The 26415-nt window shown below is 34.9% G+C and overlaps 1 protein-coding gene across 3 annotated transcripts in view; it reads left to right on the top strand.

The window, feature by feature from the left end:
* The window catches only part of SBF2 (SET binding factor 2), a 481299-nt gene that overhangs the window by 254865 nt on the left and 200019 nt on the right, over nucleotides 1-26415 (top strand). For all 3 annotated transcript variants that reach the window (XM_065944986.1, XM_065944985.1, XM_065944984.1), the window contains 7 exons: nucleotides 4966-5098; nucleotides 6342-6450; nucleotides 8827-8940; nucleotides 11779-11856; nucleotides 12963-13076; nucleotides 13609-13737; nucleotides 17826-17924. In XM_065944986.1, the coding sequence (XP_065801058.1) occupies nucleotides 4966-5098; nucleotides 6342-6450; nucleotides 8827-8940; nucleotides 11779-11856; nucleotides 12963-13076; nucleotides 13609-13737; nucleotides 17826-17924 (776 nt within the window). The remainder of the gene's footprint in view (nucleotides 1-4965; nucleotides 5099-6341; nucleotides 6451-8826; nucleotides 8941-11778; nucleotides 11857-12962; nucleotides 13077-13608; nucleotides 13738-17825; nucleotides 17925-26415) is intronic.

The following is a 26415-nucleotide window of genomic DNA, read 5'->3' as shown; positions in this document are numbered from 1 at the left end:
AAGGTGAAACTGTATAAAAAATGTATCTCCTGCACATAGAAGCCAAAAGAAAGTACAGACAGGTACACTGATATCAGCCATAATAGACTTTAAGCCAAAAGCTGTAATAAGAGGCAAAGTCATTATATAATGGTAAATTCCTCTTCTTGGACTCTAAGATCACTGCGGGTGGTGACTGCAGCCACGAAATCAGATGTTTGATTCTTGGCAGGAAAGCTATGACAAACCTAGACAGTGTGTTGAAGAGACATTACTAACAAAGTTTTGTATAGTCAAGGCTATGGTCTTCCCAGTGGTCATGATGCTTGTGCAAGCTAGACCTTAAAGAAGGCAGAATGCCAAAGAATTGATGCCTTCGAACTGTGGAGCTGGAGAAGACTTCTGAGAATCCCTTGGACAGCAAGAAGATCAAACAAGTCAGTCTTACGGGAACTCAACCCAGAATACTTGTTGGAAGGATTGATGTGAAGCTGAAACTCCAGCATTTTGGTCATCTAATACAAACAGCTGACTCATTGGAAAAGTCCCTGATGCTGGGAAAGATTGAGGGCAGAAGGAGAAGAGGGCGTCGGAGAATGAGATGGCTAGATGGCATCACTGATGCAATAGATGTGAACTTGGGCAAACTTCAGGAGATGGTAAGGGACAGAGAAGCCTGGGATGCTACAGTCCCTGGGGTCTCTAAGAGTTGAACACAACTGAGCGATTGAGCAGTAGCAACAAATGGTAAAATAGTTAGTTCATCAAGAAGTTATAATAAGTGTAAGTATTTATGCACCTACCATCAGATCACTTAAGTACATAAAGCAAATATTAACAGATCTGAAGGGAAAAATTGACAGCAATACCATAATAGTAGAGGACTTCAGCACCCCACATTCAACAACAGGTAAATCATCTAAAGAGAAAATCAGTAAGGCAAATAGCAAGAACTGAAAATGTTACAGCAGATGGACCTGACGGACATATATAAAACCTTCCATTCAACAGCAGCAAAAAATACACATTCTTCTCAAGCACACATTGAACATTCTCTAAGATTAATCATATATTAGGCCACAAACAAGTCTTAATAAATTTATGAATATTGAAATCATATCAAATGTGTTTTTCAACCAGGATGGTGTGAAACTAGAAACCAATACTAGAAGAAAACTTGTAAATTCACAAATGTATGGAGATTACACAGAATGTTCTTAAACAACCAGTGGGTCAATGAAAAAAAAGGGAAATCGAAAGTATCATGAGACAAAGGAATATGGAAAAGCAAACACCACAACTTCCACGATGTAGCAAATTCAGATGTAAGAGGGATGGTAATGGTGATCAATATCTGTATTAAGAAAAAAGAAAGGTCTCAAACATCCTAACTTTACCTTCCAAGGAATTAGAAAAAGAAGAATAAATGAAGTCTGAAGTTAGTAGAAGGAAGGAAATAACTAAGATCAGAGCAAAAAATAAACAGAGAATGAAAAGACAGTAGGAAAGATGAGTGAAACTAAAAGCTGTTTTTTTTTTTAAGATAGGTAAAATTGATAAACCTTTAGCTAGACTAGGAAAAAAAGAGAAGACTCAAATACAATCAAATACGAAAGAGGGAGCATTACTGAAGATACCACAGAAACACTATGGATGATAAGCAACTCCTGTGATCCCAGCAATAATTAGATAACCTGAAAGAATGAATAACTTCCTAGAAACATAAAACCTACCAAAACAGAATAATAAAGAAATAGGAAGTCTGAACAGGACAGTTATTAACCAGGAGATTGGATCAGTAATCAAAAACATCCCTAAAAGAAAAGTCCAGGACCACATGGCTTCTCTGGATGAATCCAATGAAAAATTTGAAGAATTAATAGCTGTCTATTAGCGACTCTTCTGAAAAATAATAGAAGTGGGAACTCTTCCAAACTCACTTTACAAGGCCAGCATTACCCTAATACCAAAGTCAGACTTGGACACTACAAGAAAAGGAAGCTACAGGTTTAGTGTTTTGAATTTAAATGCAAAAATCTTCAGCAAAATATTGGCAAACCAAATTCTACAGTATGGTAAAGGATGATAGAATGTGATTGAGTAGGATATACTCCTTGGGATGATTTAGTAAGCAAATCAATAAATTGTTCTCTTTGAAATGTTTTATCTTATGGTATGTGAATTTCATCTCAGTGAAAATAATGCTGTGGAAATGCTCCATGCTGAGTGACTAAGCACAGCACAGCAAAGAAACAGGACACCTAAATGAAATATTGAGCTTAGAATGAATCTTTATGGTAGGGGAAAAGTTCCAAAGAATAATTTTGAGTCAGAATGAAACAAAATAAGAATACACATGTGAGATTAGATTTAAAATATTCAGTTCAGTTTAGTCACCCAGTCGTGTCCGACTCTGTGACCCCATGGACTGCAGCATACCAGGCTTCATTGTCCATCACTAACTCCCGGAGCTTGCTCAAACTCATGTCCATCCAGTCAGTGATGCCATCCAACCATCTCATCCTCTGTCATCCCCTTCTCCTCCTGCCTTCAATCTTTCCCACCATCAGGGTCTTTTCCAATGAGTCAGTTCTCCACATCAGGCGGCCAAAGTATTGGAATTGCAGCTTCAGCATCAGTCCTTCCAATGAATATTCAGGACTGATTTCCTTTAGGATGGACTGGTAAGATCTTGCAGTCCAAGGGGCTAATTAGCCTCCAACTAATAAAAATAAATGGGAAAAAAAAGTCTTCTCCAACACCACAATTCAGAAGCATCAATTCTTCGGTGCTCATCTTTCTTTATAGTCCAGCTCTCACATCCATACATGACTACTAGAAAACCATAGCTTTGACTAGACAGACCTTTGTTGGCAAAGTAATGTCTCTGCTTTTTAATATGCTGTCTAGGTTGGTCATAGCTTTTCTTCCAAGGAGCAAGCATCTTTTAATTTCATGACTGCAGTCACCATCTGCAGTGATTTTGGATTAGACTGAAAATATTGCAACATGTTAAATTTGCTGAGGAGGATAACCATACTGTGGTTAAGGAAGACATTATCTTTATTCTTAGGAAAAATATACTGACATATTTAAGGGTGAATGTCATGATGTGTACAGTCACACGGGTCAGAAAACATGTGTGTGGTTTTAGAAAGAGGCAGGGTATGCTTACACATGAAGTACAAATGTTAAAGCAAATGGAGCAAAATTCAACATTAGTGAATCATTGTGAGGGATATTTGGGTGCTCTGTGCACTGTTCTTCCAGCTTTTTAGTAAGTTTTAATTATTTCCAAAGAAAAATATTTAATGTTATCTCTTAGGTGGCTCAGTGCTAAAGAATCTGCCTACCAGTGCAGGAGACACAAGAGCCACCTGTTCAGTCCCTGGGTTGGGAAGATCCCCTGCAGAAGGAAATGATAAACCACTCCAGTATTCTTGCCTGGGAAATTCCATGGACAGAGGAGCCTGGAGGGCTACAGTCCACAGGGTCACAAAGAGTCCAGAACAACTGAACACACACATGTTATTCAGTTTAATAAATGTGGCATCATGATTATAGTTGAAACTTCTTGCGTATGCCACCTCATCCCAGAGATAAATACTATCCTTTATTTGGTTCTTTTTATTCCTGGATATATCTTTATATGGTCTATGTTTGTATTGATATATACCTGAACAGTATATAGTAGCATTTTGTATGGTTTTAAGCAATATATAAATGCTATCATTCTATAGAATCACTTTATACCATAGTTTTCTCACTCAACTTTATATTTGGGAGAGTTGTTCACACTGATATATTAGCACTAGCTCTCTTATTTTCAGGTTGTAAAGGTATCCCTAAAGTCTTAGTGATGTTCTAATCTTAAAGTCGTAGGTATAAATGTTATTGACCTACCCCACACAAAAGCCATATCACTTGAAAATATTTAAATTTCTTTAATAATTATTTCATTTTATAAATTTTGAATAATAAAATTTTAGTTTTAGTTTTTTGTTTCAGTCAACATTTGCCATCTTCAGTCAGAAGTTTAATGTTTAGTAACTTAAATTTTACTATAATTTATTTTTCATTCTTATATTTGGGATGTATCCACTTTTTTCATTATTTAAATACTTCTGTAGTGTTCCTTTTTGTACCTTATCTTCTTGGGTACATATGAAAGTTTCTATGATAAATAACTCAAAATGGAATTATTGAAATTACTGCATTAACTAGATACCAGGGTATGTGCATGTCCATCTTAACTTTATTTATGTTTGTCACAGCAGTGTATATGATCATTCCTTTCCCTACCATCCTCATAAATACTTACAATTGTCAAACTCTAATTTTGGCTGTTGTAGTAGGTTTAAAATCATACCCCCTGAATTTTTTAGTTTGAATTTTTCTGATTATTAAAAGTGTTGGAGCTTCTTTTCATGTTAATCAGCCATTTTGATTTCCTCTTATGTAAATTATAAATTCATATTATTCTCCTATGTTGCTTTTTTCTTGCTTTTAGAGGAGATTTTTAAAAATCGTCAACTATTTCCAAGAAGTAGAGAAAAGTCGATGTAAAAAGTTGAAAAAAAGATATACTAGGAAAATTTCAACAACAAAACTGGTTTGGTTATGTTAACATTAGATAAATTAACTTTAAAAGGGAAAAAAGTTGTTAAAACAAGGCCAAGCATCTAAAATAGAAATTTAAGTACAGACCTTGGAGATGAAGTCAAAAAGAAGGTAATAGTATATTTCCAATTAACTAATATATTCAATGAGTGTACACTGATTTGAAGAATAAGACAAACAAAACTGAAAGTTTGGGAAAATAAATACCCATAGGCTCTTTGGAATTCATAGTTTAACTAAATATTTTTCTTCAGAGATTTTTTAAGTATTCACTTTTTCATTCCATGTCATTCTAAGGCTATGTTTCTTGGCAGCACATAATAAAATTAAATGCATTTGGTAAGAATTTGCTCTTTGTGTTTTCAGGAATTCAAAATGTCCTCAGCCTCTTTTGTGCGGTCCTTACAGAAAATAAGGTTCTCTTCCATTCTGCAAGTTTCCAGAGACTTAGTGATGCTTGTAGAGCCCTGGAGTCATTAATGTTTCCTCTTAAATATAGGTAAGGGTTTTTATTTGGTATTTTTATTTACTCCCAGATTATGCATTACTTATCAATGATCAATCAAAACATCATTTCACAACAGTTTTGAATGACAAGGGCATATTTTACAATGTTATGCTGTTTCAAGTGTCATTATTCTGATAGAAATCTAGCCTGGAATTTGGAACTTTTCCAAGTTGCCTATTATTGAGTGTTGATTCCTTTCATGAAAAAGTAATCAATTTGAATAGTATTCTCAGCAACATTTAATTCCCTTTGAATATAGTTGGAGATAAAAGTCTTAAGATAGTACTATCTGATTATTTAATATTAAGAAATTATTGTTAATTCAGGCAGTTATAGTGGTATTATAGTTTTACTTTTAAAACAGCCCTTACCTTTTTTAGATATATACTAAAGTATTTATGTGTACATGATATGGTATCTGGGATTTGCTCCAAATAATGTGGTAGGAAAAAGAACAAAAATGGGTAGAAATATATATGTGGCCATGCATTGGTGATTGTCAAAGCTGATTAAATACATGAGGCTTTATCTTCCTTTTTTTCCCTCTATTTTGGGGGCAGAGAGGGATGTTAGTTTTTTTGTAATAAAAAGTATAAAGGAAAACAGTGATGACTGAAAGTGCTGTAAGTACAATATTTTATTCTAATATTTTTTATCAATTTGTTAATCACAGTGACCTTGAAAAAATTTAGACAGTCTACAGATTTTATTAATAATGTTTTTTAACCTGTGTGCTTTTTTAAACCTCCAGATAAGAGAGCATTCTAAACCTTTATTTTGTACCTAGCCATTGTTACCAAATATAAAAATCAAGTAGAGAAAATGGAACTTGAATGATTGTTTTATATAGAGAAATGCATTATCACCAGTATGTGGGGGGTGGGGGGATGTTCCATCCGGAAGTCAGTGTTACCAACTAATGTCAGATCTCTATGTAAGGAAAAGTTCTTTCAAGCAAGTTTGAAAAACTTAAAGAGATTGCTTGCCTAGAGGGGTAAGGGATAAGAAAGCTGTCCTGCTTACTTCATATCTTCTTATATCAGATCATACCTTTCACATGAAGAATTTTTAAAATTTTTTTTCGCCCAAGAATTTAATATTAACAACTCTGAGAATATTATTGATAATTTCTAAACACAGATAATCTGAAATTCATGAAGTATAAAAATGAAAGAAAGGTATGTTGTATTATGGAAGAACAAATATATCTCACGTGTATTTTTATTATTTCTAGTTACCCTTATATTCCTATTCTCCCGGCTCAGCTCCTGGAAGTTCTGAGTTCCCCAACACCTTTCATTATTGGAGTACATTCTGTCTTTAAAACTGATGTTCATGAACTTGTAAGTATTCATCTTTAAATTGCTAGTCATTGAGGTCAGAGGTTTGTTACATTTCTTTCAGTCCTGCCTGCCTGCTAAGTCCTTCCAGTCGTGTCTGACTCTGTGCGACCCCGTGGACAGTAGCTTGCCGGGCTCCTGTCTGTGGGATTCTCCAGGCAAGAATCCTGGAGTGGGTTGCCACGACCTTCTCAGTCCTACAGCACTTAAACTAATTACTATTTTCAAATCTGTTCCATTCCCAATAGAAAAGATTGGCAGGAAGCACAGCATCATTAAAAAACCTAAATACATTAATTTTTCTTACAGCAAGTATAGGAGATTTATAAAATGAATTCATTAATCTTTTAAAATTTCCCTCTTTTGGCATATTAAGTTTATCTTTCTATATTCTTCATCTCACATATGAGAAAGGAAGAAAAAATTATCCATTATTAACAGTCTGTTTATGCTTTTATAATGAATACTTTAATTTATTCATATTTTGAAATGAGGTCTGTGATAATGCTACCCACTCCAGTATTCTGGCCTGGAGAATTCCATAGACTGTATGGTTCATGGGTACACAGAGTCAGACACAACTGAGCTACTTTCACTTTTTCACTTTCAAAAAACAAAAAGCATTTGCAAAGGAGTGAAGGGTTTTGATGGAATGCAAGTTTATTGTGAGCCCCACCCTGCCCCCAGATTATTCTGTTCTTTTTTTTTTCATTTATTTTTATTATTCTGCTCTTAATACTAAATGGAAATACTAAAGGAGAGAAAGTAATACTCTGTATTCAACCAGCTCTTAAAAACAAGTTTACTTCTCTGCAGTGAGTTTAAGAAGGACTGCAACAAAATTGAATTTCATAGAGGGACATTTAGGATGTCAAAAGTTTAGAAACCGTGTTCTTTGAGGGCCTAAGAAAATTTTCTCAGGTAATAACCTAATGTTATTTGATAGCTAAAGATAAATATTTAAGTAGCTATCATAGAAAGAAGGGTAGAGGCTGAAAGAGAATCAGTGGGTATAGAAACAAATAGATATAGATCCACTATATCTATAGTGGATATAGAAACAAATTTCTGCTCAGTCCAAGAGTTTTCAACTAAATAGAGCTGTCCAGTGATGATTAATGTGTCTCCTTATGTGAAGAGTACTCTAAGTAGAGTGCAAAGACAGATTGAATGACACCTTTCAGGGAGTTTAAGAAAAATTCTTCACTGACAGGTTGGGTTTTATGACATCTGTGATTCACAAATCCTAAAGAGTTTGTTATTCTAATTTTATTTTAGTTATAAATGCCAGTGAAGAGGTAAGCTCTGTAGGTAAGCAAGCAAGCAAGCAAAGTCGCTTGGTCGTGTCCAACTCTTTGCAACCCCATAGGCTGTGGCCTACCAGGCTCCTCCATCCATGGAATTTTCCAGGCACTTTTGTATAATTACAATTGTAATCAGATCATAATTGTCATTTAAACTGACAGAAGACCATTGCACATTGCAGTTATAAACAGGACCCTCATTCTTTTTTCTGACTTTATATATTGATATATGGTTCCTTTTTAACTTTGATATCAACATATAAAAATATCTGTAAATCCATAAACATTAAGTGAAACCTCATTAGTACTAATTAAAAATACACTCATCTGGTTTGTAGGCATTTTCCCAGTAAATAAAAACAGCCTATGGAAGTTAGACAAACCAAATATTGACAAAAGTAAATTTCTTAACTTTTCATTGAATAAATTAGAATTAATTTTAATCCTGTTAGCAACATAATACCTTCAATAATTTTGACTGGTTTCTCTATTATATTTTTCATGTTATTTTAAAATAGATTTTGTAAAATGCTAAAAATTAGTGTTTTAGCTACCTAAACAGTACTGTTTTGATGTATACTAGTTGCTTTGCTTGTTAACTCTTATGATTACTATGTTATTTAGGATATGGCTGAACTACTATAATAAAACATGCAAAATGCAATGGCTTAAACAAAATGGAATTTTATTTAACACTCATGCAGCAGTTTGTAGAAGTGTTCCATTATGTCAGACCAATTTATTCCATGAACTCATTCAAGGAAGGACCACGCTTCTTTGCTTCTTGTTTCTCCACTAGAATCCACTCAGGCATTGTCATCCTCTGAATATGTTCAAACTGGGTTGTTAGTTCATAGTTTCAGTGATAGTAAGGGGAAAGAAAGCATAGGAGGGTCTGACTGGACCTCTGTTTTGAATGCCTGAAAATGTGCACATCACTTTTCACATTCCATCAGCAGAAACTTAGTCATATGCCACATCTAATTTCAGAGGAAACTGGGAAATATACAGTAGCTGAAAATCAATCTAGAAAGACATTTTATTAATTACAGATTATTTTTTTTATCTTCTTCAGTTAGATGTAATCATAGCTGATTTGGATGGAGGCACTATTAAAATTCCTGAATGTATTCACCTCTCTTCTCTTCCGGAACCACTTCTACATCAGACTCAAGCAGCTCTTTCTTTGGTATGATATATTCTTTCTTAATTTACTTAATTTCTTGAAGTATTTTTCTCTTGATTTAAATCTAAACTAAGGCAATTGGATATCATTCATTGACAGTGTAATTACTTAAAAACAAGAGTTATATGTTCTTAAAACATGTATGTGTATTCTCATATAGTGTTAGAATAGGATAATTTACAAAATATTATCTAAAGAGTATATTTTGAACCCTAAGTGAATATTTGTTCTAGGTATTAGAAACACACCTCTGAAAACAAGACCAGACTATGCCTCAAAATCCTTGATTCTCCTAACATCCCTCATTAGAAGCTAGCACCTGTTCCCTTTCCTTCATCTTTCTTAATGACATCTCATTTCTCTTGGGTAGATGTGCTTCTTGCAAAGCAATGTGATAAGGACTGGCCAGTGTTTCCAGCTTACTACAAAAAGATGTAATTTATTGATAAATGTCTAGTATTCTGTGCATTGAAGCTATAAAAAATCTTGTGATCTAAGTGTTTCTCATTGAAGCAAATTTATTTTTTGTCAACCTTTGTTTATTTCTAAAGGCAAAAAGCACAGTATTTTATTTTACTGACAACATTTTAGTTGCCCACTTATCCATCCTCAGAAATTTGAAACTTAGAAATTCTTCTTTCCCTTTCAAGCCATTACTAGAATTAAGGCTTTCATATTCTTCTTGAATAGTATTCCAGTCTGAGCTGTTTAAAATCTTTTTCCCCCTTAAATAGGAACTTACATAGGAACTCAGAAGTCTACAATTACCAGGAGGGGTTTTATTTTCAGAAATTTCCAAATTTGTGTTAGTCCTTGTGTTGTTATAGTGGTCTGTGTAGGACGGGAACTTATAGAGAAGATTGACTTTTTCCAATATAATTTGTACTCTGGAATACCAGATGTGATAGAGTAAAAAGAATACTAGGTTAGAACTTACAAGACCTAAATTCCAGTCAGCATCTTGCCACTGGATATTTTTGAGCAAATCACATTCCATTCTCTGTTTCCTAGTCTTTATCAGTAGGATGAATGTTTTATACAAAGGATGGCAAATGCCTGTTTCCCAGAGTGAAGTATGGAGATGATTTGGTGTGGTATGTGGCAACTTTTTAATTTTAATAATTGTGTATTTATTATAATGTTTATTTTATTTAAAATAACATACAAAACCTGTGATTTCACAGATGATATCATCTAAGAAAATACTAGATTTAAAGAGATGAGTTGATTTAAAGACATTTCAAAGAAAAATATTAGCTAAACAATTGCGTCAGTGGTATATGGATAGAGCAAAAGCTAAGAACATAGTACTTGAGTGACTGAAGAAAGTTTTATGTTCTAGAAATGTTAAGTAAGTTTAAAAATATTAATGTACATTTACTTAATGATATTTTTAATTATTCAGGGATTAAGTACCAAAATTAACAAAGGTTAAGATTTTAGTTCTTAAGTCAGTGACTTTTGGTAGAGGTTTTGCTGTGCCCTGTTAAACCTTAACCTTCAACACTTGTGCCACCAAATTTGACCAATGAGTAAAATTCGGTGTTGGTAAAACTGAGTATGCCTATTTATGCAGTTTTCGAACACTTTGTTGGATCATATGCTACAGTGTACATAAGCATATAGGACTAAAACAATATCATATTTGATGGACTGTGTGGGAGATTTGACATACAAGTATATCAGCTTCATTTGGTCAGTAAATAATTATAATCAGATGGTTACACAGTATAATAATCAGGGGTGTTTTTATAGACCTGAAGATATTATTATACTGTGATAATGATTTGATGACTAGATTATCAATATTATTGATATTTTGGTGTCTTTCATAAACATTGTTTTGAGCTTTTTGGTCTATTGTAAGAATATAATACCAAATCTTCAGTATTTGAAAGTGATTCTGCAAAGACAAAAATTTGCTACTTACCGGTGCAAAATTATTTTCCCTGTGTAAGCCCTGCATGGATGTGTCTTTCCCACCTGCCCCCTCAGCCTGCCTTCCTTCAAAGCCTAACACAAATGTTGCCTTCTTTTTTTGACTTTCTCTAGGTTGAATTAATTATACTTTATGTTCACATATTATTACTTTATATATTTATAATACTTGTCACATTGTGTTATACTGTCACCCCTCTGGACTGTGAGGTTCACAAACTTATTCTGTTTCTTCTCAGTATTTTAATTAATTAATTTTTAATTGTATTTAAAAAAACATAAAAATAAATGCTTTAGATTTTCGACTGTATAGATGAATAGCTCTGCCCTAGACCATTCTCTCTCAGAGATGACTACTATTTTATATTTTAGTGTGTATTTCAGAGCTTTACATTTTCATTTATATGTATACCAGTTTAATATAATACTGGTAGCTCAGTATTCAGCTTCCCTGTCAGCTCAGCTGGTGAAGAATCTGCCTGCAATGCAGGAGACCCCAGTTCAATTCCTGGGTCAGGAAGATCCCTTGGAGGAGGGATAGGCTACCCAATCCAATATTCTTGGGCTTCCCTGGTGGCTCAACTGGTAAAGAATCCACCTACAATGTGGGAGACCTGGGTTCGATCCCTCGGTTGGGAAGATCCCCTGGAGAAGGGATCAGCTATATTCAAATAAATGAAACCAACTATGTGTTTTTCCCTGCAACAGGTATTTTAATTGAATATTTTTTTCTTGAATATCTTTTCACATAATACATGCAGAGCTACCACTAATGTATTGTATTTCATGGAGGGGATGAATATATTGTAATTCACATACTGAGACTGTTTCATCTTAATGCCACCAGTAGATCAAATAATAGGTTTTATTGATATTTTACATAACAGACCTTCTTTGCTTTAGATTCTACACCCAGATTTGGAAGTAGCAGATCATGCTTTTCCCCCTCCACGAACAGCTTTATCCCACTCAAAAATGCTGGTAAGAAGTTTAATATTTAAATTTGATGTTTTTAAAAAGAGTTGCTTTTCTTTGTATGTTTTTCAAAGAAGCTGAGTATAGTGGGAGTTAGATGGACAGCCTAGTAAAGGTGTGTCAAGTTAGAAATTAGGAGAATTGCCACTGATTGACCTTGTGACCTCCTGAAGGGGAAGGCATAGGCCGTACATTGATTGGGAGGGGAGTAGGCTAAGACTGTTGCTCTGAGGAGGCATGACTAAGTATGGGAGAAAAAATCAGAACCTAGATTAGAGCCTGAAAAGTTGTGCCAAGCATCAAATTGAAAGGGTCAGGCAAGGATAACAAAGGGAAGATTATAAAAAATGGAAACAGAGGTCGTTGGTCACAGGAGAAAATCAAGTTTGGGTGAGTGGATAAATGTAGTTCCAATTGAAAGTCGTGGAAGAGTGACCATACAGCAGAGACCCCTTTTTTATTTTGATCAGTGCATTTCTTAATGATGAGCTTTGGGGCCAGTATGGAAAGTTATAGAACTGCATACCTTTGATGAGTTATGAAGCATTTTTAACTATTTCTTCATCTATTAAATAAGGGATTGACTAAATCTGAGAGTTTCCATAGAATTCTAAAACTATGATTTTTTTAAAATCTGAATTATCAGAACACATTTTCAAGTCATACTTTATTAATGTAAGAATAGATTTTTAGAACTTGTTTAAACTTTGGAATAAATATCATAAGCTTTTTAAATAGTTTTGAGTTTTTTCTTTTGTATTTGTAACAGTATTTCTTTTGATGGAGATAAAAATCAAATGACTTGGGAAATATGCCCTTCTCTAACATGGTGAAAGCAGAGACTCTCTGATTTATGTTTTTTTCTGAGAGGAAAATTGGATGTACTAGAGGAAAGTTTTACTAGGTTCAATTTTTAAAGGAACTATTTAACGGGCTACACTGTCCAACTGTGGGACAGACTAGGTGCCCACTACTTAGTGCTGCTACAAATGATAGGAAGCACAGATTTATTAAATAATCTCTCAGGTTCTTTCCAACTTTCTGATTTTGTGATTTTTCTTTTGTTTTTTAAGAAATTCAGTTATCTAACATGTTTCTTCTTATATTTTCAGGATAAAGAAGTGCGTGCAGTTTTTCTTAGATTATTTGCACAACTTTTCCAAGGATATAGATCATGCTTACAGCTTATAAGAATTCATGCAGAACCAGTAATACATTTTCACAAGGTAAGATCTAATACCATACTTATCTGTCCAAAATGTAAACTCTAATTTAATTAAAAGAACTTGGCAATCTTTTTCTAGCCATGTATTTTGAATTTAATCTATCAAATTTGTTTATTTAAAATCTCTGCTTTGTGTGGCTAGTTGATAATTTTTTTCATTTTTTAATTATTTTTATTGGAATATAGTTGGTTTACAGTGTTGTGTTAGTGTCAGGTGTCTGATAATTTTTAATAATACTGTGGAACTGATATATTTTCCTTTAAAATATGTTAACTTTAGATTTATTTTTCTTTTAAAATTGAGGTTATTTCTGATTTCCACTCCTGCTTTGCAGACAGGTTCATTTTTATTCAATACATCTAGTATTTCAGATATCAAAGCCCTTTTAGAGAGAAATGTATTTTATAACAACATACTTATGCATGAAGATGTTTATTCAGGCTTTGATCTTTCTAGTATGTTTCTGTTTTGACCATTCATTCATCCATTGCTAAGTGATAACGTATTCATTTCACATTGTTTTTCTTTACAGACAGCTTTCTTGGGACAGCGTGGTCTAGTTGAGAATGATTTCCTCACTAAAGTTCTCAATGGAATGGCATTTGCAGGTTTTGTTTCAGAAAGAGGTCCTCCCTATAGATCCTGTGATCTCTTTGATGAGGTATACTTATTATCAAATGAATGTATTATTTACAGACAAAATTAGTAGATAAAAGGAGAGAAGCAGTGTTTTAAACATTTAATTAAGATTAAAAAATATTTATTGTGCTTATCAGATCTTGGTGTTTATAATGTGGATTAGAAAAAATATAATTATAGGATGTCTCAGAAGTAAAATACATAGAAATTTTGAACAACTGAATACTTTTTTGGCTTGTGAGATCTTAGTTCCCCAACCAGGGGTCAAACCTGTATCCCCTGCATTGGAAGCTCAGAGTCCTAACTATTGGACCACCAGGAAATTTCCTTGAACAACTGAATTTTAAATAGTTGATTAAAATCTTTTTGAAAAATTGACAGTGATTATATAGGTAGAATTTACAGTTTTATAGAGAGAAAGGTCTAAGTTTAATGTATAAATGTTATTTCAAACTGCAATTACTTTAAATCTGTGTCCTAGAGCCATAGTTTAACTAAGCCATTCTTATTTATTTATTTTTACTGTTATCTTTATTTTAATCAAAGCTTGGAAAATAAAGTAAGGAGGCCACAATTTCAGTTTCTCCATAAAAGAACCACAAATCAGAGTGTTTTCTTAAGTACTAATCCCTGGAAAATATAGAAAATTTCAAATAAGAATTAGCACCTTCTTTGCATTTAGCTAAGTCATTCTTAACTAATGCTGATTTTTTTCCAGGATTTGTGTAGCTTCTTTGAAAGTGAAAGTGAAAGTTGCTGAGTGGTGTCCCACTCTTTGCGACCCCATGAATTATACAGTCCGTGGAATTCTCCAGGCCAGAATACTGGAGTGGGTAACCATTCCCTTCTCCAAGGGATCTTCCCAACCCAGTGCTCATAGTTCCTTTCAGTTCAGTTCAGTTCAGTTCAGTCGCTCAGTCGTGTCTGACTCTCTGCGACCCCATGAATAGCAGCACACCAGGCCTCCCTGTCGATCACAAACTCCCGGAGTTTACTCAAATTCATGTCCATCGAGTCGGTGATGCCATCCAGCCATCTCATCCTCTGTCGTCCCCATCTCCTCCTGCCCCCAATCCCTCCCAGCATCAGGGTCTTTTCCAATGAGTCAACTCTTCGCATGAGGTGGCCAAAGTATTGGAGTTTCAACTTCAGCATCAGTCCTTCCAATGAACACCCAGGACTGATCTCCTTTAGGATGGACTGGTTGGATCTCCTTGCAGTCCAAGGGACTTTCAAGAGTCTTCTCCAACACCACAGTTCAAACACATCAATTTTTCGGCGCTCAGCTTTCTTCACAGTCCAACTCTCACATCCATACATGACCACTGGAAAAACCATAGCCTTGACCAGACGGACCATTGTTGTAGTTCCTTTAGGAGATATTAAATATATGAAAGGCAGATTTAGTCTCTGTTTTCAAGGAATTGGCCATTATAAAGGAAGAGTTAGAGCAGATTCAACTCAAAATAAGGATGCTATTTTGTGTTTTGATTTTTCTTATTGTGATGCATCTTTCCATTTATCATTTAACTATGTTCATAGAAGCCCATTCTGATAGATAGAACAATGACTCTTACTCCCATTTAAACTTCTAGAAGAGCATTATGTTAGAACCAAGAAATGTAAAAGTTCTCAGAAGTGTGTAAAAGAAAACCACTCCTAGTGCCCAGAGTAATGGAGAATAGTAACAGTGGTCACATTATGCTGCTGGTGGTTGTTGTCGTTCAGTCACAGTTGTGTCCGACTCTTTGAAACCCCATGGACTACAGCACACCAGGCACCTTTGTCCTCCACTATCTCTCAGAGTTTGCTCAAGTTCATATCCGTTGAGTTGATGATGCTATCTAACCATCTCATCCTCTGCTGCCCCCTTCTTCTTTTGCCTTCAGTCTTTCCCAGCGTCAGGGTCCTTTCCAGTGAGTTGGCTCTTCAAGTGATGTGGCCAAAGTATTGGAGCTTCAGCCTCAGCAACAGTCCTTCCAATGCATATTCAGGGTTGATTTCATTTGGAATTGACAGTCCAAGGGACTCTCACGAGTTCTGCAACACCACAGTTAAAAAGCATCAATTCTTCAGTGCTTAGCCTTCTTTATGGTCCAACTCTCATATCTGTACGTGACTACTGTAAAAACCATAGCTTTGACTATAGGGGCCTTTGTTGCTGTGGTGGCTTTATTTCATTCAGAGAAGTTAAGAATCTTGTTTAGAGAAGGGTCTTTTATTCTCCATAAAGACAATTAAGTAAAGTAAGAATAAAAGAAAAGGTACATGCTTTAGTTCTGAGTATGGAGATCTACACCAAATGCTTTACATAACACAAAACATGTGAAGATCTTGGAGAGAGTGCCCTGAGGTGGACAGTTTTTTCTGATCACTTGTTGATCTCTGATTCTCTAATATGATTGATCATTGATTACCTAATACTAACATATATCACCCTTTAGATCTTGAACTAAGTAACTGATACATAATGATTTGTGTGGATGAATTAGGTGCTCCCCAAAGCCCTTTCTAGCACCTACATTTTATTAGTCTCAAGCATTTGAAATAGTAACTTGGGTTTGTACCCTTTTTCTTTCTATACAAATTCCTTTAGTAATACTATCTCACAGCTTCATCACAACTAAGAAGTCAGATCGATTACTTCCAGAAAACTTGCTTGCCAGCTTGCCACAGACTCTCTTTTTGTAAGTGCTTCCCTTGCCCAAAATGCTCTCTTTCTACTTTCTGTCCATTTTTCGTACTCTGCTTATATTTCACCACCTCCTATAGACTTTCCCCAAGCAGATGACTCTGAAAGCCACTAGTCAGCCTTAAACTGTATTTTATGTCTCTAACTTTATATGGCAACTTATCTTTTATTATGTACATTTATATACACAACAGATACATATGTGTGTGTGTGTGTGTGTGTATATATGTTCTTCAGGTTAAAAAGAATAATATGACGAGGACCTGTCCAAGATTCCTAGTAGACTAATTCCTGTTAGTCTCCCCTTAGTGTTCACCTATTTCTGTGTTCAGTACAGTGATGATTTTTAATGTCTTATTGATGTCATTACTTGAAAGCCAGTTACTCAAATATATACTTCTGTCAAGGGCCTAAAAGAAATGAGACTTAAGACCTAAGTAATTTCTTCTTCTACTCTCTTTGGCCACTTAATTGGCTTGCAGGGGAATGTGCTTTTAGGAAAATTGCATTTGCTCTTGCCTTGTTTTCATTTAGCTGAGGGCAGCCTGCCAGACACAAGGCTTATGGAGTTTCGAGCAGTTTTGAGCACTGTCTATTGTCTTATCCACAGACACCCAACAAATAGACCTGTTAGAAGGAAAGAAGCATTTAACTTTCTTTGGCAATCCTTCTGAATGCTGGCCTACAATAGGTGGAGTCATAGTTTTATATGTTTGTCTGCTCCTGTGAATCTATTAGTTGCTAGAATGAAAATTCCTATATTATACCCTTTTAAAAAATCCATCTATTTACTTCCTCCTCATACCTCATTTTTTCCTGTCAGTACTCTTTGCTCCACTCCAAGTGTACGCACTAACATGGTTCTTCCAGTAAACTAGTTGGTAAGGAAATGGATCACAGGTTCTATAATTTGAGAACTAGAAAGAGCCTTAAGGTCATCTTGTTCTTACATCTTATTTTAGAGATGAAAAAATTGAAGCTCAGGAGTCTTAGTGACTTGTTTCAAATCATGCTGTTAGCAGAACTAGGACTAGAGTGACCCAACTTGAACATTTAGTTCATATTTTGTGAGTTAGGGAAATGTTTGGAGACTTTCTGTTTGTCTGAAATTCTCTGAGTGAGAGAATTCTCTGAGTGAGGCCTGGAGAATGAGAGAATCTCTCTTGAGTTCCAAAAATAATGACTTTCCCAAGAAAAAACAGGACTCTGAATCATCAGAGAGAGACCACCGGAACATCCAAGGACTTGATTAACTCTAGAATAGAGGTGAAACCCAGTAAAAATCTAAAATACTTAGTTTTAATAATAATATGCATATTGTATGCTTTTTAGTTTGCAAATTGTGTGAAATTATCACATGTTTTTCTAATTCAGCATATTTTGGAGTTGATGCTTTATCATTTGATTCTTTTTCCTAGGTGGTAGCGTTTGAAGTAGAGCGAATTAAAGTTGAAGAAAATAACCCAATGAAGATGATAAAGCATGTCAGAGAACTTGCTGAGCAACTATTTAAAAATGTACGTAAGTATATTTATTTAGATAGTCATTATTTTTAAAGTATTAATAAAGTATTTCCTTTGAAAAATTAAAAAGCTTCGTATTCCTAGTGATGATCCTTTTGATCTGATTTAAAACCTTTGAGACTATGAGTTCCAAAATATTAAAGTCAGTACTGTGCATCAAAACACACCTCATTTTTCAAAGTGATTTTGCTGTCAATTGATATGTTATGAAAACATATTAGTCCCAATTTTCCAGTTTATCACTTGCCTTCATTGTGATTTTCATTTAGGTCTCTGTCTTCTTAAGAGCATATTGAATATTTTTGAGATGTAAAGATTAGACTCATGGAGACCAGAACTACCTGAGACAGATTTGACCGATGTATTCTGCTTTAGCTTGGTACAGTGACTGTCCATTGTATCATGAAAAACTTTGAGGTTGCATTGTTTTGAATATACAGGAGTGAAAAGCTTAAAGAAAGAAAACTGTCAGGTGCTATAGAAACTCAAGGGTAAAAGTATTCCTTGATGAAAGAAATGCAGTAAGTTAAAGATTGGAATGTGTTAAAGTCTATTTTTGGATACCAGGAAAGAAGAGGACTTATGATGCATGCAGAAAAGTGAATATTGGCTAATGATTACTAGTTATTTCTCCTGCATGTGAAGATTTTCAGAGTTGAATCTTTTTACTAAGAAAAGGAGAGTGAGAAGTATTGTTTTCCAGTGTAAAGTTGAGGGGAGATGTATCTTAAAGAAAATATAGTTAAGAAGGATTTGGGGTCAGTATCCTGGTATTGCTTAATTAACTTCATATTTGAATAGATGGATCTTTTTGGATGTCGGGTGATTAATTAGTGGGTTGTAACATCCTTTCAAAATCTAAGAACTGGTTGGATAAAAGCAGGATACTAAACTTTTTTCTGTTTCATGATTATTCAGTTATTTATGAATTTTATTTCTGAAGTTATTTTAAAACTTATCCCTTGGACTGATATCCTAAATTTCACATTTGTAACTGTGTCCAATATGATAAGACTGTTTCTTGTTTAGTATGCTAAAACTTAAAAAAAGAGTTCTATCAGAAGGAAAACTTGTGTTCTGTGCTTGACTTTGCCATTTATGGTGGCTGTATAGAACTAATGTATAGGGTGATCACATGAGAAAATTCTGTTGACCTATTGTAATAATAATAAATATTGAGTGTTTAGCACAACGTGTCAGGCATGGGATTAAGCACTTTACATACATTGTCTCTAATCTTTACAATGTAAGATAGGTGTCATTATCCCCATTTTACTGGGAATAATTGATTCACGATCCTATGGTTATTAAGTGATTGAATCCAGATTTTAAATTCAGGAATTTTCATCTCTACAATATCTAAGACTATGTTCTTTCACTGCCATTAATTAGGCTAACTCATCTCCAGTTGGACAAATGGTGGTACTTCCAATGGTTGACTTTATACTTTTTTCTCTATAAGGCTCTTTAATGTATTTTCTCATTTCATCTTATAAATAGCCCTTTGAGGTAGATAGGGCAGATGTCGATTTGTTAGGAAATTGAAGGTTAGAAAGTTTTTTTCTTTGCTCACTAAGAGTGATTTATTTATGCATTTCAGAGAATAGCAAAACATTAAATGGGAAACAATGTTTGAGACTCTGGGACTGATCTCTTTAATAACTGAATGTTTATTTCTTAACTTTTTACAAGATTATTCCAGAACTGCAAAATTCTATAGCCAGTAAGTGACCAGAGCTCTGAGGTTCTGACACAGGTTTGTCTCTTATCACAGGACTGAGTATGCATTGTATGGGAGGGCGTGTGCCAAGCCATTGTAATGCAAAAACAAAGTAACTTAAATATATAATGATAATGTAAATTTAATCTATAACTTAATGATACCTAACTTACACTAAACCAACACAAAACTGAAAACTGAAGTGAAATAAGTATCTAGTAATTATACATTCTTGAGAGTGAATGTAAAACACAAACAACTTGCATCTTATCGGACACTAGTAAGGTGCTCATCATGAGGGACTGTATTATTAGGTAAGATACAGATATTGCTCTTCAAATGTTCTGTCATTTCTTGAGCCCTTATTGAGCTTTTTCCCCTCCACAGTCTAATTCTGTTCCATTTAATTTAATCAAATATGCTCATTCAGTATGTATATTAGGCACCTACTAGTTCCAGGCATTTTCTAAGTACAAGATTCCACTAATATCCTTGAGAAGAGCATACACGTATATGATGAATGAATATTTGAGAATATCCCAGTGGACTGTCATCAGACTTTATGAGATTCCTTTTAGTTCTGTGATTCTAAAGTTCTTGATGGTCCTAACATTCCTAAAATAAATACTTAAAAAGCAGTCACGATGGTAAAGTTACTTTCTTGGTTTGTACAGGACGTTGAGGGGGGGAGGCAGGATGGTCTCAATGCAAGGAAAATAATCCAGATGGTTCTATTTTTAACTAGTCTTTTTTTTTTTTTTTAATCATCACACTTCTAAAATTCCCTTTTGGTAAGCAAAAGCCAACCATATAATTTTACTGTTTCCTTATTACTGGGTTAGAATTGAAACCTGGTTATTCCACTCAGTTGTTTGTAAATACTTTATTGCACAGAAGTCTGGTATGTGTATCTAGCCTCTGTCTTTTACTTCCCTTTGAAGTCCCTCAGATACGAACCTAAATTGTTCACTTTCTTATCACCACTCCTTTATTGTGCTATTCAGAGAGTAGGAATGTGAGTAGATGTGAGTAGGATGAATTGCTGGGTTTAGCTGCTCTTTTAACTTTCTGAAGCTTCCTAAATAATTAAAAGTTTCTGGTGAGTTTGGGAGGGGGAAGTGGAGGTGGAATGAAGAAGGAAAACAAACAAATCCATTAGAGACAAATGTGTAAGTGTTGGCAAAGTTATACCATGAACATTTTCTTTGGCCATATATTGGTACAGTTTTTCTTTCCATGCCCAGTTGATAATACTGTGACTGCCTATCTTGGTTTTCAGAATCTTTGATGTCTGCATATTTGTCATATTTGATGACAGCATATTTACCAACTCCACTGCTCTTTCTCTATGAGTCTTAGTATACATTTATAATAATCAACTAGCTGAATGCAAAATGAGAATATTAAAATAGTCCAGAACAAGAACTTTATTCCGTTGGGCATGTGTTTTGCTGGTTTACACAGTTATGTTTTTCTCATTTGTTTTGCATCTGTGGTAGTACATAATCATTTGCTAGATTGTGTAACTTGTCTGTTTTCTTAAAAATTAAAGAAAAAATGAGAGGACTTGGACTTTCTTATAAAATAATATGAGATTTCTATTTGTGTTTAATAGGTATTTCATTGCCCAGCACTGAAACAAATAGGTTTGAAAATTCTAATGAGAAAAGAAAGCCCAAATGCAGGAATAACCATTCTAAATCAATTAGGTCTGTTTCCTTTACATTTCTGCAGAAAGTTAATTTCACTACTAGGCACATTTGATCTAAACTGATGATATTTGTACTCTTTGCCAACTGTGAATAAAGGGATTTCTAATTGTTGTTTTTATAGGAAAGAAGTAAAATATTGCAATCATCTTTCATCTTAAAACATAAACAGATTGTTATGATGAAATGAGGCCCTCAACCCAAAGCATAAAAATCAAATTCCTTCTTCCACACTGTTTGATTTGTTTGTTCATTTTTAAGTCAGATTTACTGTGATATAATTTACATATAGTAAAATTTACCATTTATAATGTACAATTAGGTAGATTGTGACGAATGTAGTTATGCAATCACCACAACGCTAAGGGCATCAAACATTTCTGTCTTCCCCCAGATTTTCTTAATACTCCAGTATAGTCACATCCTCCTCTCACTTCAAACTCTTGACAACTGATCTGTTTTCTGTCTCTGTAGTTAGTTTTTGCTTTTTTCATAGTATCATTATATAGTTTTCTGAGTTTGGTTTCTCTTTGCATAAGGCATTTCACACTCACTCCTGTCACTGCATGAGTCAGTTAGTCCCTTTTATTGTTGAGCACTATTCCGTTGTACGGCTAATCAAAGTTTTATTTATCTGTTGAGCAAATGAAGGAAAATTTTGGCAGTTGTGAGTAAAACCACCCTAAACATGTTCACAGATTTTTGTTGTTCAATCACTAAGCCATGTCCAACTATTTGCAACCCCATGGACTGTATCATGCCAGGCTTTCCTGTCCTTCAATATCTCCCAGAGTTTGCTTAAACTCATGCCCATTGAGTCAGTGATGCCATCCACCTCATCTTCTCTCACCCCGTTCTCTTCCTGCCCTCAATCTTTCCCAGCATCAGGGTCTTTATCAGTCAATCAGCTCTTCGCATCAGGTGGCCTAAGTATTGGACTCCAAAGTATTGGAGCTTCAGCATCAGTCCTTCCATTAAATATTCAAGGTTGAGTTCCTTGAGGATTGACTGCTTTGATCTCCTTGCAGTCTAGGGGACTCTTAAGAGTCTTCTCCAACAACACAGTTCAAAAGCATCAGTTCTTCAGTGCTCAGCCTTCTTTATGGTCCAACTCTCACATCCATACGTAACTACTGGAAAAATCATACCTTTGACTCTCAGACTATTGTTGGCAAAGTGATGTCTTTGCTTTTTAATATGCTGTCTAGCTTTGTCATAGCTTTTCATCCAAGGAGCAGGCGTATTTTAATTTCATGGCTGCAGTCACCATCTGCAGTTATTTTGGAGCCCAAGAAAATAAAATCTGCCATTGTTTCCACTTTTCCCCACCTAATTGCCATGAAGTGATAGGACCGGATGCCATGATCTTAGTTTTTGAATGTTGAGTTTTAAGCCAGCTTTTTCACTCTTCTCTTTCAGCCTCATCAAGATGCTCTTTAGTTCCTCTTTGCTTTCTGCCATTAGGGTGGTATCATCTACATATCTGAAATTGTTGATATATCTCCTGGCAATTTTTATTCCAGCTTGTGAGTCATCAAGTCTGGCTTTTTGCATGATGTACTCTACATGTAAGTTAAATAAGCAGGGTGATAATACAGAGTCTTGACGTACTTCTCTCTCAATTTTGAACTACTCCATTGTTCCATATCCTGTTCTAACTGTTGCTTTTTGACCTGCATACCTGCTTTCTCAGGAAGCAGGTTAGGTGGTCTGGTATTTCCACCTCTTTAAGAATTTTCCAACAAATTCTTTAAAAATTTGTTGTGATCTACAGAGTCAAAGGCTTTAGCACAATCAATGAAGCAGAAGTAGATATTTTTCTGGAATTTTCTTGCTTTTTCTATGATCCACCTGATGTTGGTGGTTTGATCTCTGGTTCCTCTGCCTTTTCTAAATCCAGCTTGTACATCTGGAAGTTCTCAGTTCACATACTGTTGAAGCCTAGCTTGAAGGATTTTGAGCATGACCTTGCTAGCATGTGAAATGAATGTAATTCTATGGTAGATGAACATTCTTTGGCATTGCCTTTCTTTGGGATTGGGATGAAAATTGACCTTTTCCGGTCCTGTGGCCACTGCTGAGTTTTCCAAATTTTGGCATATTGAGTGCAGCACTTTCACAGCAGCATCTTTTAGGATTTGAAATAGCTCAGCTGAAATTCCATCGCCTTCACCAGCTTTGTTCTTAGTAATGCTTCACAAGGCCCACTTGACTTCATACCCCACTCTAGATGAGAGTGACCACATCATTGTGTTTCTCCTGGGCAGTTTAAGACTTTTTTTGTATAGTTCTTTTGTGTATTCTTGCCACCTCTCCTTAATCTCTTCTACTTCTGTTAGGTGCTTGCCATTTCTGTCCTTTATTGTGTGCATCTTTTGCATGAAATATTCCCTTGGTATCCAGTTTTCTTGAGGAGATCTCTAGTCTTTCTCATTTTATCATTTTCCTCTATTTCTTTGCATTGTTCTCTTAAGAAGGCTCTCTTATCTCTCCTTGTTATTCTTTGGCACTCTACATTCAGTTGCTTATATCTTTCCCTTTCTCCTTTACTTTTCACATCTCTTCTTTTCTCAGCTATTTGTAAAGTTTCCTCAGACAATCATTTTTCCTTCTTGGATTTCTTTTTATTTGGGATGGTTTTGGTCACTGCCTCCTATACAGTGTTACGAACTTCTGTCCATAGTTCTTCAGGCAGTCTCTCTGCAAGATATAATCCCTTGAATTGATTTGTCACCTCCACTGTAAGATCATAAGGGATTTGATTTGGGTCATACCTGAATGGTCTAGTGTTTTCCCTACTTTCTTTAATTTAAGTCTGAATTTTGCAGTAAGGAGCTCATTATCTGAGACACAGTTAGCCCCAGGTCTTGTTTTTGCTGACAGTATAGAGTTTCTCCATCTTTGACTGCAAAGAATATAATCAATCTGACAGGTTTTTATGTGAACATATTTATTTCTCTTGAGTGAGTAATTAGGAATAGGCTGCTAGAAAAGTGGTGACAAGATGATAACTCTTGTTATCAAGATGATAAATTTCCAGACTGTTTTCTTAAGTGCCTATACAATTTTGCATTCCCACCAGTAATACATGAGAGTTTTGTTGCTTTGCATCTTCACCAATACTTGGTGTACTCAGTTGTTTTAACTTTAGCCATTTTAATAGGTGTGTAGTTTTACCTTTTATGGCTTTAATTTGCATGCCAGCAGCTGTGTGAGAGTATTAGGTCTCTTAGCTAGTCACTTGTGCTCTTTTGGTATTTGTAAAAAGGATACATGTCTTAGAACACGCAGCCTCCATTCTAGAGTCATGAATAGAGCAGTTGTTCTAACAGGGGCAAACTTTGTTCCCTTAGAAATTTGGCAGTGTCTGGAGACATTTTTTAGTAGTCAAAACCAGAGAGTATACTACTGGCTTATAGTTAATTAGAGGCCAGTGGTGCTTCTGAACAGTTTACAATATACAAGACACCCGCTTTCCCCCTCACCCCTCACTGCCAAACAAGAATTATCTAGCTCAAAATGTTGATAGTGTCAAGGTCAATAAACCTTGAATTAGGACAACCAGCACATCAAATATTAAAGTCATACACCAGATTTCTTTGTATTAAGGATGAGATATTAATTCTGTTAGGTGATCATTGAAAGGCCTGTGAGATGGAAAATTGAGGATGTTTCATTCTAGCAAATGTGTTCACAGCCAGGCAAGTCCAAAAAGTCCATTTTGTCAGTGTTTAATGATTCAACCCAATGATAGTTTTCTTTTGGCTGTACTTGAATGGATTTTTAAGAGTATGTATAACAGCTCTAGATATGATTGGTGCACATTAAATAATTATTAAATACCTAAATTAGTATGGGAAACTTGGTAACCTCTGGGAGAAATACATTGATTTATCACTGAGACCATTGAGAAGAAGCTTTTTTTCCCAGTGTGCCTACTTTGAATTTCCAGTAGAGTTTGGGCCTTTTTGTTTTGTTTTGCTTTTATTTGAAATGCTTTCTCAGCCTTGTTTTCTGTAAGCCCTAGGCATATTCTCATTTAGTTTGCCAAAAGGAAAATCCATGTTTTCAGACCAGATGGTTTATGTGTCAGTTTTTCAAGTCTGAGAAAATCATTGTACTTCCCATTGATGGACTATTCTCTAAAAGCAGAATTACAGAGCTCACTTCTTGAAAATCATTATCCAACTTTAAAATTTCCTCTAAACAATAGTACATTTTGCCAGCTTGTTGCTTTGGACAGAATTATGTTCACCTTAAGTATGTAGTTGTCTAAATCCTTAGTTATTACTTTATATTTGCACTTCTCTAAAATCAAAGATGACCATTTGGCTGCTTCTTTGTTCTATTGGAAAATAATGCATTTTCTTCTTTCAACATGGTGATTAAACAATGGAATTGGTCTGCGGTTTTTAATGAGCTCAGTAGTCTTCAAGGGATTGTTCTAAATTCATTTGGAATTATAAATAAGATCACTTGTTTCCAAGAACATGCAGAGTTCAGCCAGCCTTAAAATGTCTCTCATTTCTGCTGTCTTCTCAGAAGTCATTATATGACCAAGTTGGGTGTGAAGTGGTGAATGAGGTCCTTTATAATTACCATACTGCCCGTTAGAGGGCAGCAGTGTACAGATACGGCAGCCAGAAAACCAACTAGTGTTCAATACTAGATCTTGGGGCATGAGCCTTTCTTGAATTTTCTAAATACAGTTAAATATATTATTATTCAGTAAGTTTAACCCGTAATTTGAATTTTATGAAGACTATCTGTACAACTGAAGAAAGTGAACTTTGTTTTAAAGTGATTTTTGGTTTAGATGCTTATTGTTCTAAAATGTATATGGATTTGGTTATGAGAAGAAAAACACTATTAGTGATGAATAGCTATATCTTTTCTCTAATAAGTGATTTTTTATTTAAACCCTTATTGAATACTATTGTTAAAAATATAAGTAGCTGGTGATATGATGGAAGTATATGGGAATAGATGGATGATATGATAGAAAAAGAAGTGGGGTTTTAGTTTTAGAAGCTTGGTGTCATGCCATAGAATATGC

Source organism: Muntiacus reevesi, chromosome 9 (genome assembly GCF_963930625.1).
Source record: "Muntiacus reevesi chromosome 9, mMunRee1.1, whole genome shotgun sequence".
Classification (NCBI taxonomy): domain Eukaryota; kingdom Metazoa; phylum Chordata; class Mammalia; order Artiodactyla; family Cervidae; genus Muntiacus; species Muntiacus reevesi.
The sequence above is the reverse complement of the archived record's forward strand: the minus strand, read 5'-3'. Positions and strand labels throughout refer to the sequence as shown.